Source organism: Crotalus tigris, unplaced genomic scaffold, assembly GCF_016545835.1.
Source record: "Crotalus tigris isolate CLP2741 ecotype Arizona unplaced genomic scaffold, ASM1654583v1 scf7180000019964.508439, whole genome shotgun sequence".
In the NCBI taxonomy this organism is placed as follows: Eukaryota; Metazoa; Chordata; class Lepidosauria; order Squamata; family Viperidae; genus Crotalus; species Crotalus tigris.
In genome coordinates this window covers 212,795-232,500 of record NW_024097794.1, presented here as the reverse complement: position 1 = coordinate 232,500, position 19,706 = coordinate 212,795, and the positions used below count along the sequence as shown (strand labels likewise).

At 43.5% G+C, this 19,706-nt stretch overlaps 2 protein-coding genes across 2 annotated transcripts in view; both read left to right on the top strand.

Annotated features, from left to right (window-relative positions):
- PRMT5 (protein arginine methyltransferase 5) overlaps positions 1–19,706 on the top strand; it is a 45,705-nt gene that overhangs the window by 22,693 nt on the left and 3,306 nt on the right. The window contains exons 9-15 of the mRNA XM_039365107.1: positions 540–617; positions 5,304–5,362; positions 7,460–7,582; positions 10,019–10,194; positions 12,964–13,073; positions 15,393–15,486; positions 17,114–17,230. Of these exons, the coding sequence (XP_039221041.1) occupies positions 540–617; positions 5,304–5,362; positions 7,460–7,582; positions 10,019–10,194; positions 12,964–13,073; positions 15,393–15,486; positions 17,114–17,230 (757 nt within the window). The remainder of the gene's footprint in view (positions 1–539; positions 618–5,303; positions 5,363–7,459; positions 7,583–10,018; positions 10,195–12,963; positions 13,074–15,392; positions 15,487–17,113; positions 17,231–19,706) is intronic.
- Positions 16,425–19,706, top strand: part of RBM23 (RNA binding motif protein 23) — a 42,737-nt gene continuing 39,455 nt past the window's right edge. The window contains exon 1 of the mRNA XM_039365111.1: positions 16,425–16,442. The gene's annotated coding sequence lies outside the window, so the exon portion shown is untranslated. The remainder of the gene's footprint in view (positions 16,443–19,706) is intronic.

Here is a 19,706-nt window from a genome sequence, read left to right as displayed (position 1 = left end):
TAGAAGCTAGCGGGCATCATACCAGCTCAATCTTGACCATGTCTTAAATTACAGGTAGTCCTCGATTTACGGCCACAATTGAATCCAAACGTCCCGCTCCTGAGACAGCTTTAACAGCTGTGAGAATTGCCCCGTTTTACAACCTTTCTGGCCGCGGTTGCTAAGTGAGTCACTGCAGTTGATATGTTAGTGAATCTGGCTTCCCCATTGACTTTGCTCGTCAGAAGGTCGTAAAAAAGGGGATCGCATGACGCCAGGGACGCTGCGACCGTCATAAATACGAACCAGTTGCCAAGCATCCAAATTTTGATCACGTGATCCCAGGTACTCATCTGGCGCACTCAACAAGTACTTTTTTTTCAGTGCCGCTGTAACTTTGAACGTTCGCCAAACGAACGGTCGTTAAGTCGAGGACTACCTGCATTCAGAATTATTCTCAAATAGTGATGAGGGAGCAGTTGTGCTCTGCCAGTTTGCTTCTTGCCTTCTATGGATTATCCCCGATTCAAATGCCTCTCCTTGGTTCTTGATCCCAACAGCCCTTGATGGACAATCTGGAATCCCAGACTTATGAAGTTTTCGAGAAGGACCCTATCAAATACTCCCAGTACCAGCAGGTCAGTTGTCTAAGAGGTAGAGGCGGCGATTTGCTGAAATCATGAAAAAGTCTACAACAGACTTCCCCGATCTTTCGGGGTTTGGCGTCCCGGGGGGGGGAGGAGGGGGCAAAGAAGGGATGGTTTTGTGGGGATGGAGTTTGTGTGTACGAATGCAGGCACATGTGCACAAACACCCATTGCTCGTGAGAGCGGTGCCATGAATGCTCGCACGAATGGGGCCGTGAATGCCCGCGATGCTCGTACAAGTGGGGCTGTGAACGCCCATGACTCTTGCATGAATGGGGCGGTGAACTCCACGATGCTTGTGCGAGTGGGACAGCAAACGCCTGCAACGGTCACGCGAGTCGGGCACAGCACAGAGGCAATGCAGTCAGTTGGCAATTCAAACAGTTCTTTTATTGCTCCAAATTTTCCCCAAATGCTCCCACGTTTGCTGGCAAGCCTCTCAACAAAAGAACACACACACACACACACACACACACACACACACACACCCCTTCAGCCTACTCTGGCTGAAAGTAGGTTCAAATACAGTCTGATTAGCATAAGAAAGTACTCAAGGCCCTAGAGATAACAAGGAGGAAAACATAAACTGAACGAATCTGTTTGAATCCTAGCAGTTTTCAAAAGAGAGAATCCGAAATACAGTCCGACAGTCAAAGTTTCCAGGTTTCCAAACAGAAGTCGCAGGACAAGAGATCAGCAACAATACACAACACTCCAAGGAATCAGTGTTTGTTCTGCGTCTCCTTAAATCTCAGTCTCCAGGTGTGCCTTGTGGAGAAGGGCGGGATGCTCTCCTCCCGAGTAGCTGAGCCTGCCTGCGTTGTTCCCGCCTTCTCTCCACTTTCCGTGCTCTTGGATCAGGTGGGGGTGGCCCTTGCTCATCGCCTGAACTCTGCCTCTCCTGTTCGGCCTGTCCCACTCCTGAAGGACCCTGGCCTGCCTCGGCCTGCTCTTCCCCACATTCTTCTGAAGCCCCCGACTCCTCTCCCTTGACCTCCCTATGTTCCAGCTCATTTTCCTCCGCAGATTTGAAGGCATGACAGGCCCCAAACACGTGTGACGCTTTGCAGCGACCTGGCACGACTCAGGCTTTGCACACCCATGCACCAGCCTGCCACTCACACGGCCCAGTGGCCAATAGACGGGCCAATAGCCCACAGGTTGGGAGACCCCCCCCTACCCCGGTCTTTAAAACTGGCATGAAGCATTAAATGAAGATGCAACCGGTAGATCTATAGGACAATTTGCCGCAGACAACTCACTACGGGTAACTCGTTGCGGGACATAAATTACTCTTAATATCAAAAAAACCCCCCCAAACAAACGGTGGAACCACGAAAGAAACAATGCAATAGGAGGGACAGAATGAAATGCGAATGGCAAACTTTTAAATTTATTTATTTATTTAGTTAGTTATTTCAGTGGTTCTCAACCTGTGGGTCGGGACCCCATTTGGGGTCGAACGACCATTTCACGGGGATCGCCCAACAACTTTACTCTCTTGAATAGAGTCTAATTCTATTGGCTTTCAAAAGCCAATAGGAATTGTCCAGGCTGTCTCTGCCCTGCTGAGCCCGCCAAAAGCCCCATTCTGCAAACGGTGCTGCACCAGTGGAGTAGTCCTCGACTTACGACCGGTTGAGTAGTCCTCGACTTATGATCGGTTGGGGGTCGCGGCATTAAAAAGGTTGAGAACCACTGATTTATTTATTTATTTATTTATTTATTTTAAAGAATTAAATAGAATTGTTACTTTGTCCCGCAGTGAGTTGACCCATGGCGAGTTAGCCATGGTGAGTCGGCTGTGACAAGTCGTCCCGTTCCCGCAGCTGATGGCTGAGAAAAGAGAGGATCAGGGTTGCAGTTAAGGAGGAGTTGATTTGAGTAAAAATCAAAGGCTAAAGCCCCCTCTGCCTGGGAGGGAAGGGACCGGCGAGGGAAGGAAAGGGAGGGAAGGAAAGAGAAAGGACGGAAGGCGCTTGGATTGTGTGTTGCTTCAGTTCTCACCCCTCCCGGCCTCGCCTCCTTCTTCCTCTTCCTCCATCTGTGCTGCACGTCCCCACAAGTAGCTGCGCGCCTTGCAGACTTTTCCCCCAAAGACGCGAGGAAACGTGAGACGGGAGGTTTGCGTGCACCAGACTCTAGCCCAGTGGTTCTCAACCTGTGGGTCGGGACCCCATTTGGGGTCGAACGACCATTTCACGGGGGTCACCAAACAACGAAGTCCGCCATTTTTTCCCCCCTTTTCCTTAGCTGCGCTACTCCCTTTTATTCTATTGGCTTTTGAAAGCCAATAGAATAGACTCTTCTGAATAGAGTCTAATTCTATTGGCTTTCAAAAGCCAATAGGAATTGTCCAGGCTGTCTCTGCCCTGCTGAGCCCGCCAAAAGTCCCATTCTGCAAACGGTGCTGCAAGTTGTCTGCAGCGAAGGCGAGCTGTCTGGAAGCTTCCACCCCTCCCTGCTGAGCAACTACTAAAAATGTAAGGAAAAGAGGGCCAGGGGTGGGAGGTGGGAGGCCGGCGGGCGCAGGGAGGGTTGCTGGCGCGCGTGGGGCCCGGCAAGTGCCTTACCTCCCTTGAGCTGGGCCAGCTGGTGGCCCAGCCGGTGGTTGGCCTGCGCCGTCTCTGCCGCTTGCCAGCTACACCTCGGCCGGCGCAGGGGGCGGCACCGCGCATGCGCAGCGCTCCCGGGCAGGGAAAGTCCTCAACTTACGACCGGTTGTGTAGTCCTCGACTTATGACCAGTTGGGTAGTCCTCAACTTACGACCGGTTGGGGGTCGTGGCATTAAAAAGGTTGAGAACCACTGCTCTAGCCCAAAGCTAGTCGAGAAACCGCGTCCTGCTGGAGTGCACGCGCTCCCTTTGCTGCTGCTCCTCCTCCGGGCAAGAGATCTGTGGCTCGGTCTCTCCTACTGCTCAGAGCTAATCTTGATTTATTTTTCTTTATTTAGAAAATATATAATGTATAATGCCGCCTACTCGCACGTGGTGACTCCAGGCGACTTAGAGAGCTATAAAAACACTCTTGTCAAAAGAATGAAAAATAACCAGAAGAAAAATAATAGAATTATAAAATAAGAAACACTCCCCACCCCGGCAACAACACACATTCATTGTTGTTAGTTGCGAAGTCGTGTCCGACCCATCGTGACCCCATGGACAATGTTCCTCCAGGCCTTCCCTACCTCTACCATCTTCTGGAGTCCATTTAAGCTCACGCCTGCTGCTTCAGGGACTCCATCCAGCTCCCTCATTCTGTGTCGTCCCCTTCTTCTATTGCCCTCCATCTTCCCCAGCATTAGGCTCTTCTCCAGTGAGTCCTTCCTTCTCATTAGGTGGCCAAAGTACTTGAGTTTCAACTTCAGGATCTGGCCTTCTAGAGAGCAGTCAGGGTTGATCTCCTCTAGGACTGACCGGCTGGATCGCCTTGCAGTCCAGGGGACTCACAGGAGTCTTCTCCAGCACCATAGTTCAAAGGCCTCCATTCTTCGGCGCTCAGCCTTTCTTATGGTCCAACTTTCATACTAGCCATTTAATGGGTTACAGCCCGCTTGGGTTCCACAGGCCCGCTGGCAGAACCACATCTTCAGTGCCTTCTGAAAGAGTGGAGGGGCAATCTAATCTCGGGGTGGTGGTGATGTTCTAAAGAGAGGGAGCCACCACGGAGAAGGCACTCCTTCTGGGTCCCGCCAAATGCATCTTCTTAGGGGACCCACAACATTCTCTCCCCGTTCTAATGAGTTGGGTAGAGGTGACCGGCAAGCCTCAGATAACCTGATCTCAAGCCATGAAGGGCTTTAAAGGTGACAACCGACAACTTGAATTGCACCCGGAAACAAATCGACAACCAGTGCGGCTTCCTCAGCAGAGGTGACTGTCAGAGCATGCAGTCTTATTGCGCTGAGATAACCCAGGAGTAAACACAGTAAACAGTGGTCTATATTAAATGGTAGTTTATCTTACACTATCTACAATATCATACACCAGGAACAATATACATATACGTGGTAATACAGCAGGATCCAGCACACAGCAGGAAACAGACGAGAAAGAGAGACACTCCAGCAAAAGCCTTCCCTTTTATACTCAGGCTCTTAAAGGGATCCAGACCCTGCTTGCTCTTAAAGAGACACAGACCCTGCTGAGTCATTCCTATCATTGCATCATCCACCTGACATTACATCATTAGATAAGCTATTTAGCTATTAAATTAATACCTTGGCAGTGACACGTGCACACCCAGGTCTGCACAAAACCTGCATCATTTTGCACTAACCGGAGCTTCCGGATGCTCTTCAGGGGCAGCCCCATGTAGACTGCGTTGCAGTAGTCAACACGGGTTAGGGTGCTAGGGTGAAGACTGTGATACATAGTCTTACCTGCAACTGGCCCTTTGAGGGCAGCCATAATGCTTGTGTGACTCTCAGTGTTCTAGACCAGAGGTTTCCAACCTTTTGGGCACCAGGGACTGGTTCTGTGGAAAATGTTTTTTCCGCGGACCGGAGGGGTGTGTGGTTTTGTGTGCTGTCTGCATCTTGTGGATGGGATTTTGTTTGTTTGTGCAGACTGGTTGTTGGTATGCTACGGCCCGGTACCGGTCCACGGATTGAGGTTTGGGGACCCCTGTTCTAGACGGGGAAAACTAAAGTTGTCGTGTTGCTTTTCTCTGTTTAGGCAATATACCGGTGCCTCTTGGACCGTGTTCCCGACGAGGAGAAAGACACGAATGTCCAGTGAGTAGGAACCCCAACGTGGAGGCAGGCCTGTGTGTGTGTGTGTGTGTGTGTGTCACAATCCTTGGACGTACAGTAGGTTGACAAAATGTGTCAGATACGTCTGCCTCCTCTTTGCCACATTTCAGCCCTCCTAGAAAAGTGTACCACGTAGTCCTTGACTTAACGACTGTCGTGGAAAGCCTGCCCATCACAGTCGTAAGTTGGGAAGGTTGTAAAATTCTCACATTTTTGCAGTGGTCATTAAGCAAATCCATGGTCACAAAGAGAACCCTGCTGTGGTCAGTGGTTTGCTACGGGCCAGTTTTGCTGACGGCTGGAAGCAAATCGTTGTCAAAGGTGGTCATGTGACCACGGGACGCCCCCCAATGGCTGTAAAGCCGGGCTGGTTGCCAAGCAACCATATTGTAGTCCCGCGACTGCAGGAGACAACCGTCAGATCTTCAAATAGGGATGGTAGGTCTGTCTAACTTGGAGCAGTTGCTAAGCAACCGGTCGCAAGTGAAGGAGTTGACTTGGGACCGGTTGCTGAGGAATTGTTTGAAGTTACAACGGACTTACCGTCCTTGACTTGCGACTGATTGCTCAGAAACTGTTCGAAGTTACGACGGACCCACTGGGGGAGGGGCTACCTGCATCAGGGATGCAAGGGCACCTGTCAATCATCCTGGGTTCCTTTCGTTAAATAATATTAGTGAATACAGGTATTCCTCGATTTATGTCGACAGCGCAACCCAAACATTCGGTTGCCAGGCAAGGCAGTTGTTAAACGAGTCCTGCTCCATTTGACTACCTTTTTTTTGCCACAGTTGTTAAATGAGTTGCTATAGTCATTAAGTGAATCTGGCAGTCAGTAAGTGAATCTGACTTGACTTTGCTTATCAGAAGCTCCATAGGAAGGTTGCAAATGACAATTTCGGGAGCCCGGTTGCTGAAAGCACCGCAAACACATAACAGTTGTCACCCAAATTTGAAACCCATGACGGGGGGAATGCTACAATGGTCATAAGTGTGAGAACTGGACGTATGTCCCCTTTTCAGTGCCGTTGAACTTCAAACGGTCACGAAACAAAATGGTTATAAGTCGAGGACCACCCATAATAAGCTGAAACGTGGCCTCTCCCTCAATTTTTAATCCTTATTTTTTTTCTGTAGCAAAGCAATAATGTCGCAGGCAGTTACCACAGTTCCTTTAGTGACCGTTCAAAGTTACAGCAGCAATGAAAAAAAGGAAATTACGATCGTGTTTCACACTGAACGACCGCCGGCAGCATCCCCCCACGGTCACGTGATCAGGTTTCTGAGGCCTGACATCTGACTCGTATTTACGACGGTCGGAGCATCCCAGGGTCACGTGATCCCCCTTTTGTGACCTTCTGGCAAGCAGAGTCCATGGGGGGGGGAAGCCCGGTTCGCATAACGACCGTGTTCCTCACTTAACTGCAACGATTCTCTTAACAACTTTGGCAAGACTTTGGTTAAAAACGGGGGCAGAATTCACTTCAACCGCCGTCTTGCTTAGCCACAACCGAAATTTGGGGCTCCCTTGTGGCCGTAAGTCTGAGGACCGCCTGGTCACCCCTTCCGGTCTCTGGAACACAACATCACACAACACAACTCCGTCCAGGATGTGTGTGATCCGAGACAAACTCATTTTAAAAAAGGCAGCTGGGCCAACAGCACAATGCAAAAGTCGCCTTTTTAATTAGAACTCGCTTTTAAGCACGTTCTCCACACACACACACACACACACACACACAAAATACACATAACACACACACCCGCCAACTCCCCTTTTTTAACAAAAGGCATGAGACCAGCTACTCGTTCGGCTTCATTTGCTGCCGGTGCTTATCGCCTAGCAGGTGGGCGGGCTTGTGTTTGATTGTGAGTGGAGACACACTTGTTGGCCTGTGCGACAATCACTCAATCGCTCACTCGCCAGCTGGGCTGCCCCCTGTTTTTAGCTGGATTGCTCCCAGTGGGGCGCCGGCTTAGCCCGGCCCTAATTAGAGATAACGGCCTGTTGTTGTTTTTTGTCGTCTCCTTGTCTTGTGTTCCACGTTTCTCCCTGTTTGCTTTTGCCCCGGCCTGCAGGGTGGTGATGGTGTTGGGGGCTGGCAGGGGTCCTCTCGTCAACGCCTCCCTCCGAGCGGCCCGCCAGGCCAATCGGCGCGTGAAGATTTACGCCGTGGAGAAGAATCCCAACGCTGTGGTGACGTAAGTTGGTCCTCGCCTGCTGCCAGGGACTTCATGTCCTTGGCGTGAAGCTCTGGTTCCGATGGGGTGTGTGTGTGTGTGTGTGTCGGGGGGGGGAGGAATCTGCCTGTGGGTGTCATTGTGCAGGAAAAAGTGTTTTGGGGAGAGCCAGCGTGGCCTAGTGCAGCAGTAGGCCACCTTGGCTCTTTTATGACTCGTGGACCACGACTCCCAGAATTCCTGAGGCAGCCATGCTGAGGAGAAAGGCAAAGGTTTCCAAGCTGAGCCATGCTGGCTCAGGAATTCTGGGAGTTGAAGTCCACGAGTCATAAAAGCCAAGGTAAAGGCTAGAAGCCAGGAGAATGGGCGTTCTAGTCCCGTCTTAGGCATGAAAGCTGGCTGGGTGACTTTGGAGCAGTTGCTAGGAGACGGTGAGTTCTAGTTCTGCGTTAGTCACAAATGCTGGCGAGAGGACCTTGGGCCAGTCACCAAGAAACTGGGAGTTCTAATCCCACCTTAGGCAGGAAAGTCACAGGGTGATTTGGATCCAGTCACCAGGAGACTGGGAGTTCTAGTCCCACCTTAAGCAGGAAAGCCACAGGGTGATTTGGAGCCAATCACTAGGAGACTGGGAGTTCTAGTCCCACCTTAAGCAGGAAAGCCACAGGGTGATTTGGAGCCAATCACCAGGAGACTGGGAGTTCTAGTCCCACCTTAAGCAGGAAAGCCACAGGGTGATTTGGAGCCAATCCCCAGGAGACTGGGAGTTCTAGTCCCACCTTAAGTAGGAAAGCCACAGGGTGATTTGGAGCCAATCCCCAGGAGACTGGGAGTTCTAGTCCTACCTTAGGCAGGAAAGCCACAGGGTGATTTGGAGCCAATCAGCAGGAGACTGGGAGTTCCAGTCCTACTTAGGCAGGAAAGCCAATGGGTAATTTGGATCCAATCAGCAGGAGACTGGGAGTTCTAGTCCTACGTTAGGCAGGAAAGTCAATGGGTGATTTGGAGCCAATCACCAGGAGACTGGGAGTTCTAGTCCCACCTTAGGCAGGAAAGCCACAGGGGGATTTGGAGCCAATCACCAGGAGACTGGGAGTTCTAGTCCCACCTTAAGCAGGAAAGCCACAGGGGGATTTGGAGCCAATCACCAGGAGACTGGGAGTTCTAGTCCTACCTTAGGCAGGAAAGCCTTAGGTTGATTTGGAGCCAATCACCAGGAGACTGGGAGTTCTAGTCCCACCTTAGGCAGGAAAGCCACAGGGTGATTTGGAGCCAATCACCAGGAGACTGGGAGTTCTAGTCCCACCTTAGGCAGGAAAGCCACAGGGCGATTTGGAGCCAATCCCCAGGAGACTGGGAGTTCTAGTCCCACCTTAGGCAGGAAAGCCACAGGGGGATTTGGACCCAATCACCAGGAGACTGGGAATTCTAGTCTTACCTTAGGCAGGAAAAGCACTGGGTGATTTGGGGGCCAGTCACCAGGAGATTGGCAGGTCTAATCCAAGAACTGAGAGTCACACTTCTGGGGAGGGCACCGTGGCGAGAGAAGACTGATTGATCTTGCGTTTTGCGGCTTAGCTATTGGAACCATTGCAAAGTGCAGGGGGGGGGAATCTACCCATTAGCATCATGGTTTCTTTCCCATCCGGTTTGTCCTACCGGGAACCCAGGGGGTGAGATGGGGTGTTACACGCACTTCTGAAGCGGGGCACAGAATTTAAAAAAATTGTGCTCAGACAGCACCTCCCTTCCCTCCTTTCCTTATCCAAAGGTGACGGATGAAGCCAGGGGTCTTCAAACTTGGCCCTTTGATGACTTGAGGAATTCTGGGAGTTGAAGTCCTCAAGTCATCAAAGGGCCAAGTTTGAAGACCCCCCCCCTGGATGAAACAGTGGAAGTCTTAAAAATAGTTTTTGTTCAGCTTTGGGGACCTTAAGATAGGTGGACTTCAACTCCCAGAATTCTCCAGCCTGCCTGGTTGGCTGTGGAATTCTGGGAGTTGAAGTCCACTAGTCTTAAAAGTGGCCAAGTTTGGAGAGCCCTGTTCCAAACCACAGTTTAGCACAGCCATCGTCTCGGTCAAAATAATTGTTTCTTAGGCCAAATTAAATCCAAACAGATTCTGCTCAGAGAGCATCACCCTCCTTCTTCCCTTCCTTATCCAAAGGGGATGGATGAAACACTGGAAGTCTTTAAGAGTAGTTTTGGTCAACCTTGGGGGTGCCTTAAGATAGGTGGACTTCAACTCCCAGAATCCCCCTCAGCCAGCTTGGAGAGCAGTCTCTCGTCCTTTCCTCTCTGCCTCTTGCTTCTGGGGGGATGGAAGATGAATATTTAATCGTATTTAATACTCGTCTGCTCTGCGGGGCAGTTTTGTGGAGAGAAGGTCTTCCACACGATCGAAGGTGCTAGTCCCTTTGACCTGCCTCCACGTCTTCCCGCGCTTTTTTCCTCCAGTCTGGAGAGCTGGCAGTACGAGGAATGGGGTTCCCAAGTGACGGTGGTCTCCCGGGACATGCGCGAGTGGGAGGCGCCCGAGAAAGCGGATCTGATGGTGTCGGAACTGCTGGGCTCCTTCGCCGACAACGAACTGTCCCCGGAGTGTCTGGACGGGGCGGAACATTGTCTGAAAGGTGAGTCGGAAAAAGAGACTATGGAAGCTTTAAAAAAACGACAGTTGGGGTCAGAAATATTTAGAATATTTATAGACTGCAGGGAGCCCTTGAACCAGGGGCAAAACTTCCACTGTTGAGCAAGGCAGTTCCTAAGGGATTTGTGCCTAATATTATTTTATATTTAATTTTCTTTTATTTTTATTTTACCGTTTTGTATTTTATTACATTTTCTTTATTTGTTTATTTGTTTATTTTTAATTTAATTTGTTTTTGTTTTCTTTTTATTCTATTTCATTTCATTTTTTTATTGTTTTATTGTATTTGTTTTATTTTGTTTATTTTCATTTATTTTTTATGGTTTTATTGTTTTTGTTTAATTTATCTCATTTTTATCGTTTTATTATATTTTATTTTATTTATTTTAATTTTTTGGGTTTTATTTTTCATTTTAATTGAATTTGCTTCGTTTTTAATTTTATTACATTTTTTTATTTTATTTCATTTTTTATTTTATTACGTTTTATTTATTTTATTTTAATTCATTTTTATTTTATTGTTTTTGTTTATTTCATTTTATTGTTTAATTACACTTTTATTTTATTTCATTGTTTTATTGTTTTTTATTTTATTTTAATTCATTTTTATTTTATTGTTTTTATTTATTTCATTTTGTTTTATTACACTTTTATTTTATTGTTTTTTATTTTAATTCATTTTTATTTTATTGTTTTTGTTTATTTCATTTTGTTTTATTACACTTTTATTTTATTTCATTGTTTTATTGTTTTTTATTTTATTTTAATTCATTTTTATTTTATTGTTTTTGTTTATTTCATTTTGTTTTATTACACTTTTATTTCATTTTTTGTTTTATTGTTTTTTATTTTATTTTAATTCATTTTTATTTTATTGTTTTTGTTTATTTCATTTTATTGTTTTATTACACTTTTATTTTATTTCATTGTTTTATTGTTTTTTATTTTATTTTAATTCATTTTTATTTTATTGTTTTTGTTTATTTCATTTTGTTTTATTACACTTTTATTTCATTTTTTGTTTTATTGTTTTTTATTTTATTTTAATTCATTTTTATTTTATTGTTTTTTTTTATTTCATTTTATTGTTTTATTACACTTTTATTTATGTTTATTTCATTTTTGTTTTTATTGTTTTTTTATATTTTATTGTTACTTCCTTTTTTATTGTTATTGTTTTTGTTTAGTTTCATTTTATTGTCTTTTTTTACACTTTTATTTTATTTCATTGTTTTTTGTTTTTATTTTATTTTATTCATTTTTATTTTATTGTTTTGTTGTTTATTGTCATTTTATTGTTTTATTGACCTTTTATTTTATTTCATTTTTTGTTTTATTGTTTTTTATTTTATTTTAATTCATTTTTATTTTATTGTTTTTGTCTATTTCATTTTATTGTTTTATTACACTTTTATTTTTTTTCATTGTTTTATTGTTTTTTATTTTATTTTAATTCATTTTTATTTTATTGTTTTTGTTTATTTCATTTTATTGTTTTATTACACTTTTATTTTATTTCATTGTTTTATTGTTTTTTATTTTATTTTAATTCATTTTTATTTTATTGTTTTTGTTTATTTCATTTTATTGTTTTATTACACTTATTTTATTTCATTGTTTTATTGTTTTTTATTTTATTTTAATTCATTTTTATTTTATTGTTTTTGTTTATTTCATTTTATTGTTTTATTACACTTTTATTTTAATTTTTTGTTTTATTGTTTTTTATTTTATTTTAATTCATTTTTATTTTATTGTTTTTGTTTATTTCATTTTATTGTTTTATTACACTTTTATTTTATTTCATTGTTTTATTGTTTTTTATTTTATTTTAATTCATTTTTATTTTATTGTTTTTGTTTATTTCATTTTGTTTTATTACACTTTTATTTCATTTTTTGTTTTATTGTTTTTTATTTTATTTTAATTCATTTTTATTTTATTGTTTTTGTTTATTTCATTTTATTGTTTTATTACACTTTTATTTCATTTTTTTTATTGTTTTTTATTTTATTTTAATTTCATTTTTTTGTTTTATTGTTTTTTATTTTATTTTAATTTCATTCATTTTTTCTGTTTTTTATTTTGTTTTATTTTTTATTGTTTTTGTTTAATTTATTTCATTTTTTATTTTATTACATTTTATTTTATTTTAATATCTTTTTTTTTTCCTTTTATGGCTTTTTTATTGTATTTTAATTTAATTTATTTCATTTTCTGTTGTTTTATTATTTTTTCTTTTATTTTTTCTTTATAAAATTTATGGGCCACCCATCTTACCACACAGGGTAACTTTGGGCGGCTTACAATCCTGACCTTTTTTTGCCCTGGTTCTTAAGTGAATCACCACGGTCATTAAGCAAATCGCGGGATTGTTAAGTGAATCTGGGCTTCCCCCCCCCCCCCGTGGAATTTGCGTGCCAGAAAGCCGGCTGGCAAGGCTGCAAACGGGGATTGCATTTGCAACCCCAGCGTGCTGCAACTGTCACGGGTACATGCCAGTGGCCGAGCAGCTAATTTTTGATCATGTGACTGTGGGAAAATGCCGCAGTGGTTGTAAATGCAAGTATCAGTTGTAAATCCCTTTTTTAAACCTTGAACGGTCACTGAATGGTTGTTAAGTCAAGGACTACGTGTAGTAATAATGCCATAAGCCAGCTGGAGGGTCTGTTGATTAGCTGAGCCGGATAGATTCAACGTCCTATTTTAATTGCAAGCGACTGATGTGTCTTTGCTTTTCCCCCCTGCGCAGAGGGCGGGGTGAGCATCCCCTGTGATTATACCTCTTTCTTGGGCCCCATCTCGTCCTCAAAGCTTTATAACGAAGTGCGGGCCTGTCGTGAGAAGGATCGCGATCCTGAGGTGAGCGGGTCCCCAAATGTGTTCTTCGCTAGAAAGAAATTAAAATCTGTTTGGAGAAGGAAAAAAAAATAATAATAATGGAGACAGAATAGACGAGAAAGAACTGGAGAAGATCACAAAATGCAAAGACCTACAAATAGAAATAGAAAGACTGTGGCAAAAGCAAGCAAGGGTGGTATCAATAGTAATAGGCGTCTTGGGTGCAATCCCAAAATATCTGAAGCACCACTTGAACACCATCATCGGCATTGACATATTCGCCATTAGTCAATTGCAAAAGGCGGCCTTACTAGGAACTGCTTCCATCCTGCGACGATATCTGTAATACCGTCAAACATCCACGTTTGCCTATCCCAGGTCATTGGTAAGGACTCGATAGGTAGACCAAAATGCCAAATCCAGTCTGAACATCTGGCTGACTGTGCGATGATCAATAATAATAATAATAAAGTTGGAAGGGACCTTGGAGGTCATCTAGTCCAACCCCCTGCTCAGGCAGGAAACCCTATACCATTTCAGACAAATAGCTGTCCAGTCTCTTTTTAAAAACTTCCAGTGTTGGAGCATTTTGCTACTTCTGGAGGCAGGTGGTTCCACTGGTTAATTGTTCTCACTGTCAGGAAGTTGCTCCTTAGTTCCAGGTTGCTTCTCTCCTTGATCTGTTTCCACCCGTTGCTTCTTGTCCTGCCTTCAGGTGCTTTGGAGAATAGCTTGACTTCCTCTTCTTCGGGGCAGCCCCTGAGATATTGGAACACTGCTATCCTGTCCCCCCTCATCCTTCTCTTCATTAAACTAAACATACCCAATTCCAGCAATCGCTCCTTATATATTTTAGCCTCCAGTCCCCTAATCATCTTTGTTGCTTTCTTGATCTCTTTAAAAAAAAAAGTAGGGCTTTTCCTAATGAAAAAAATATGTATGTAATAAACGTCAGGTTAAAATTCCTAAAAAAAAATTTTTTTATGTTCTATTGATTTTTAACATACACCTTAATATTTGGTAAACATTGTGCTGTCTGGGTTAATGTTTAAAAAACAATCAGTAACAATTAATTTCTATAATTCTATTGACAATATAATAATAGCTTTACTTGATTTCCTCTTCTTCCAATAATATTCTCTTTTGCCAATCTTAAATTAATACAGTTCCTATTTAAATAAATGACAAATATAAACATTTTTCTCATGTTTCTGCAGATAACAGCCACATCATTATAAAGCTTCTTTTCATTGATCATCTTGATGGCCTCATTGTAAATCTTGTTTGCAAAATTCTTATTTAAATTTGTTTTGCCCACAATATTCAAAACATTTTTACTGGTTAAGATTTTCTCAAAATTAGTTACACTTAGGTATTTAAGTCTTTTTTCTCATACAAGCCATCACATTTTTACATTTCTCGTATCATAAAACAAAATAAGACCAAAAAGGAAAAAAACAAAGAAAACATTTCTTTTATATAAACCATCCCAACATTTTTATATTTCTCATGTTAAAAAACCAAACACAAAAGAAAAAAAAAGAAGGCATATTATATTACTTTAAGGGCTCATCCCTCTTAAACTAATCATTTATATTCACAGTCTTTTTATTACTTTAACCACATTCAAACAAATGTTTAATTTTTAAATACTCCCTCTGGTAATTTCCATTATCTAATTTTAACTGAAATAACTTGATTATTTGAATACACGTAATATTTGACAGTAAATAATTTTAGGTATTTTAGATGTTGGGCAAAAAAAAAAAGCTAAAGTGAGAATTCTCACTTTAGCCTTTTTTTTTTGCCCAACATCTAAAATACCTAAAATTATTTATTGTCAAATATTACGTGTATTCAAATAATCAAGTTATTTCAGTTAAAATAACATTGTTAAAATAATGAAGGATCCCGTGTCTCAAAATGACGTATATAATCAAATATACGTATTTTGTAATCAAATCTCCTAATTTAAATACATCCTTTAGATTTGCAGGGTGCCCCGAAGAATTTTTAAATTTAATTTTATTAATGATACGAAACAAAAAGGAATCTCCAGCAGTATACAGAATCACACATGTAGTATACTCCATCCTACACATGGAAGAGAAATTGTTACAAACCTTTAATTTGATCCTTAGAGACAAACGGAAATTGGAACCTTTCTATTAAAAAAGATTTGGGAATGGCATCTTCCAGTAGGCCTGATGATGTTCCCTAGGTGGGTTGTGAAACGTCTGCAAGGAAAAAAAACCGAGCTCAGAGAACACTTCAACCCTAACACATTTGGCATTTTAAAAATCTGGTTTTATTCTGTTTTATTTCGTGTTTTCTTCCCAGGCTCAATTCGAAATGCCGTACGTTGTTCGTCTTCACAACTTCCACCAGCTAGCACCCCCAAAAGCCTGTTTCTCCTTCAGACACCCCAATCCAGGTAGGGACAATGCTTTTGGAAAGCAAAATACCCATACAGTGTTGTGGAAAGGGATACTTGCCTAAACTAGATTGTTAGTTGTCTAGATCGGGGCTTTTCAACCAGTGGTACGCATACCACTGGTGGTACTTTAGCACCTGGCAGGTGATACGTTGACCCCTAGCCAAATGTAACGGGGGAGGGAACAAGCTAAAGCGGCTCTACATAGGCCTGGAGAAGATCAGCTGGAGCTGCAGGGCTCGGCAGAAGCCTCAGGATCTACGCATGCGGCTACATGCGTCCCTGGCTGAAAAAAGGAGGAGAGGCAGACGGAGAGAGGAGAAGCTATAAAAAGGGGCAGGTTTCGGTGGGAGAGGGAGAGAAAAAAAACACAGAGAAAGAGAGAGAAGAGGCTTTTGTTAGTGAAGCAGTGAGGCGAGAGCGAGCGAGTGGCCTTTGAGGGCAAAGTGTGAGTGAGTGAGAGAGAGAGAGAGAGTGGCCTTTGCAGGCGAAGTGTGAGTGAAAGAGAGAGAGAGAGAGAGAGAGAGAGAGCGGCTTTTGACAGCAAAGTGTGTTTGAGTGGAGAGTGAGAGAGAGACTGAGGGACTTTTGTGAGCAAAGTGTGAGTGAATGAGAGAGAGCGAGAGAGTGGCCTTTGCGGGCGAAGTGTGAGTGAGTGAAAGAGAGAGAGAGAGAGCGGCTTTTGACAGCAAAGTGTGTTTGAGTGGAGAGCGAGAGAGAGACCAAGGGGCTTTTGTGAGCAAAGTGTGAGTGAATGAGAGAGAGAGAGAGAGAGAGAGAGAGAGAGAGAGAGAGAGAGTGGCCTTTGCAGGCAAAGTGTGTGTGTGTGTGAGAGAGAGAGAGCGGCTTTTGACAGCAAAGTGTGTTTGAGTGGAGAGTGAGAGACTGAGGGGCTTTTGTGAGCAAAGTGTGAGTGAAAGAGAGAGAGAGAGAGAGAGAGAGAGAGAGAGAGAGAGGCCTTTGCAAGCAAAGTGTGAGTGAGAGAGCGATTGAGGGGCTTTTGCGAGCCAAGGGTGAGAGAAAAAGGGAAAAGTGAGGGGGAGAAGGGAAAAAGAAAAAGCATTGACTTCTGACTTCCTCTGTTGCAGTAGAAGGAAGCATTAACATTGAACCCCCAACTTTTTACTTTTCCATAATACTGTAAACTAGCCATTTCTATAACAACAAATGAATCTAACCAGTAAAGCCCAAAATCCCCCCTCCCTTTTTTTTAGTCATTAATTTTTTGACACCTTGCTAAGCAGTGGTGGTGCGCGAATATTGTCATGTCCTAAAAGTGGTACAATCTGTGAAAAGGTTGAAAAGCCCTGGTCTACATAAGAAAAAAGGCTGGCTTAAAAAAAAAAAAAAAACTTTACTAGAAAACCTGGATTCACCCACCCACAGCAAGCCATCTCCCACTCTGTTAAAAACAGCTGGATTTGGCTTGGATATTTCATCCTTGCTTTCTTTAGAGCAGGCATGTCAAACTGCCAGCCTGTAGACCAGATGCGTCATGCCGAAACCGCGCCCACCCCATTGCTGGCAATGGGGAAAAAGTCACGCTATGTCGCGAGTTGGACACGCCTGCTTTAGAGCCTCTGGGTGTCCCATGATACCTTTTTGCCTTGTCTTTTCTCTCTTGCAGACCCTCTCAAGGACAACAACCGCTACCAAACGCTGGAATTCCAGGTGGACGTGAATACGGTGCTTCACGGCTTTGCCGGCTACTTTGAGACGAAGCTATATGGCGACGTCACACTCAGTACGTTAAGGGAAGCCTCAAGACGGGAGAGGAAGTTGTGCCCTTCTCCTTTATTATTTATTACATTTATACTCGTATATAATAATAATAATAATAATAATAATAATAATAATAATAATAATAATAATAATGCAAAAATATCATTTGCCTGTAAGCAAAAACTGGTGGGATCATAAAATAGAGAAAGTCATAGAAAATGATAAAATTAAACTGCTCTGGGACTTCAGAATTCAAACAGACAAGCACCTGCAACATAACACCCCAGACTTTACAATTGTCGATAGGAAATACAAAAAAATCTGTATAGTGGATGTGGCATTGCCTGAATAGAAGAGAAAGAGCTGGAGAAGATAACAAAATACAAAGACCTACAAATAGAAATAGAAAGACTGTGGCAAAAGCAAGCAAGGGTAGTATCAATAGTCATAGGCGCCTTGGGTGCAATCCCAAAACAACTGGAGCACCACTTGAACACCATTGGCATTGACAAATTTGCCATTAGTCAATTGCAAAAGGTGGCCTTACTAGGAACTGCTTCCATCCTGCGACGATACCTGTAATACCGTCGAACATCAACGTCTGCCTATCCCAGGTCCTGGGTAAGGAATCGATAGGTCTGCGGTTCTCAACCTATGGGTCGCGACCCCATTTGGGGTCGATCGACCATTTTTCAGGGGTCGCCAAAGGCGGCGATCCGCCATTTTCTCCCCTCCGGGGGCGGCGCCGCGCATGCGCGCCACACATGGGGGCGGCGCCGCGCATGCGCATAACGTTTGTGTGACGGGGGTCGCCGTCACACAAATGTTGAGAACAGCTGCGATAGGTAGACAAAATGCCAAATCCAGTCTGAACATCTGGCTGACTGTGCGATGATCCATAATAATAATAATAATAAAGTTGGAAGGGACCTTGGAGGTCATCTAGTCCAACTCCCTGCTCAGGCAGGAAACCCTAAACCATTTCAGACAAATGACTGTCCAGTCTCTTCTTAAAAACTTCCAGGATTGGAGCCTTCACAGCTTCTGGAGGCAGGTTGTTCCACTGGTTAATTGTTCTAACTATCAGGAAGTTTCTCCTTAGTTCTAGGTTGCTTCTCCCCTTGATTAGTTTCCATCCATTGTTTCTTGTCCTGCCTTCAGGCGCTTTGGAAAATAGCTTGACTCCCTCTTCTTTGTGGCAGCCCCTGAGATATTGGAACGTTGCTATCATGTCCCCCCTCATCCTTCTCTTTGTTAAACTAGACATACCCAATTCCAGCAACCATTCCTTGTATGTTTTAGCCTTCCAGACCTCTAATCATCTTTGTTGCTCTTCTCTGTACTCTTTCTAGAGTCTTAACATCTTTTTTACATCGTGGTGACCAAAACTGGATGCAGTATTCCAAGTGTGGCCTTACCAAGGCCTTGTAAAGTGGTATTAATACGAAGTCTATCGCACTATCCAAAGTGATTCTGGGCAGCTTACAATGTAATAAAAATATAGAGGGTAAGACCTGGCTCAAAAACAGTAACTGTGAGAGGGACCTTGGAGTCCTAGTGGACGATCGTTTGACCATGAGCCAGCTGTGTGCAGCAGCAGCAGCCGCCAAAAAAAGCTAATACAATCCTGGGTTGTAAAAATAGAGGCATAGAATCAAGATCATGCGAGGTATTAGTACAATTGTATAAAACCCTAGTGAGACCACACCTGGAACACTGCAGCCAATTTTGGTCACCACATCACAAAAAAGATGTTGAGAGTTTGGAAAAAATTCAGAGAAGAGCAACTAAGATGATCCAAGACCTGGAGAATAAAACATAGGAAGAACGGCTGCAGGACTTGGGTTCGACCAGTCTATAGAAAAAGAAGAAATAGGGGTGACATGATAGCAGTGTTCCAGCATTTGAGGGACTGCCACAAAGAAGAGGGGGTAACATTCTCCAAAGCACCAGAGGGCAGGACGAGAAACAATGGGTGGAAACTGATCAAGGAGAGAAGCAACCTGGAACTAAGGAGAAACTTCCTGACAGTGAGGACGATTAACCAGTGAAACAGCTGGCCTCCAGAAATTGTAGGCGCTCCATCACTGGAGATTTTTAAGAAGAGGCTAAACAGTCACTTGTCTGAAATGATATAGGTTCACCTGCTTGAGCAGAGGGCTGGACTAGAAGACCTCCAAAGTCCCTTCCAGCTCTATTCTGTTCTATTCTCGTGGGCACTCCATCACTGGAGATTTTCAAGAAGAGACCAGACCAGGGGTCTTCCAACTTGGCCCTTTGATGACTTGTGGACTTCAACTCCCAGAATATCCTTAGCCCAGCCATGCTGGCTGAGGAATTCTGGGAATTGAAGTCCACAAGTCATGAAAGGGTCATAGTTCCCTCACGCCGGCTGAGGAATTCTGGGAGTTGAAGTCCACAAGTCATCAAAGGGTCATAGTTCCCTCACGCCGGCTGAGGAATTCTGGGAATTGAAGTCCACAAGTCATGAAAGGGCC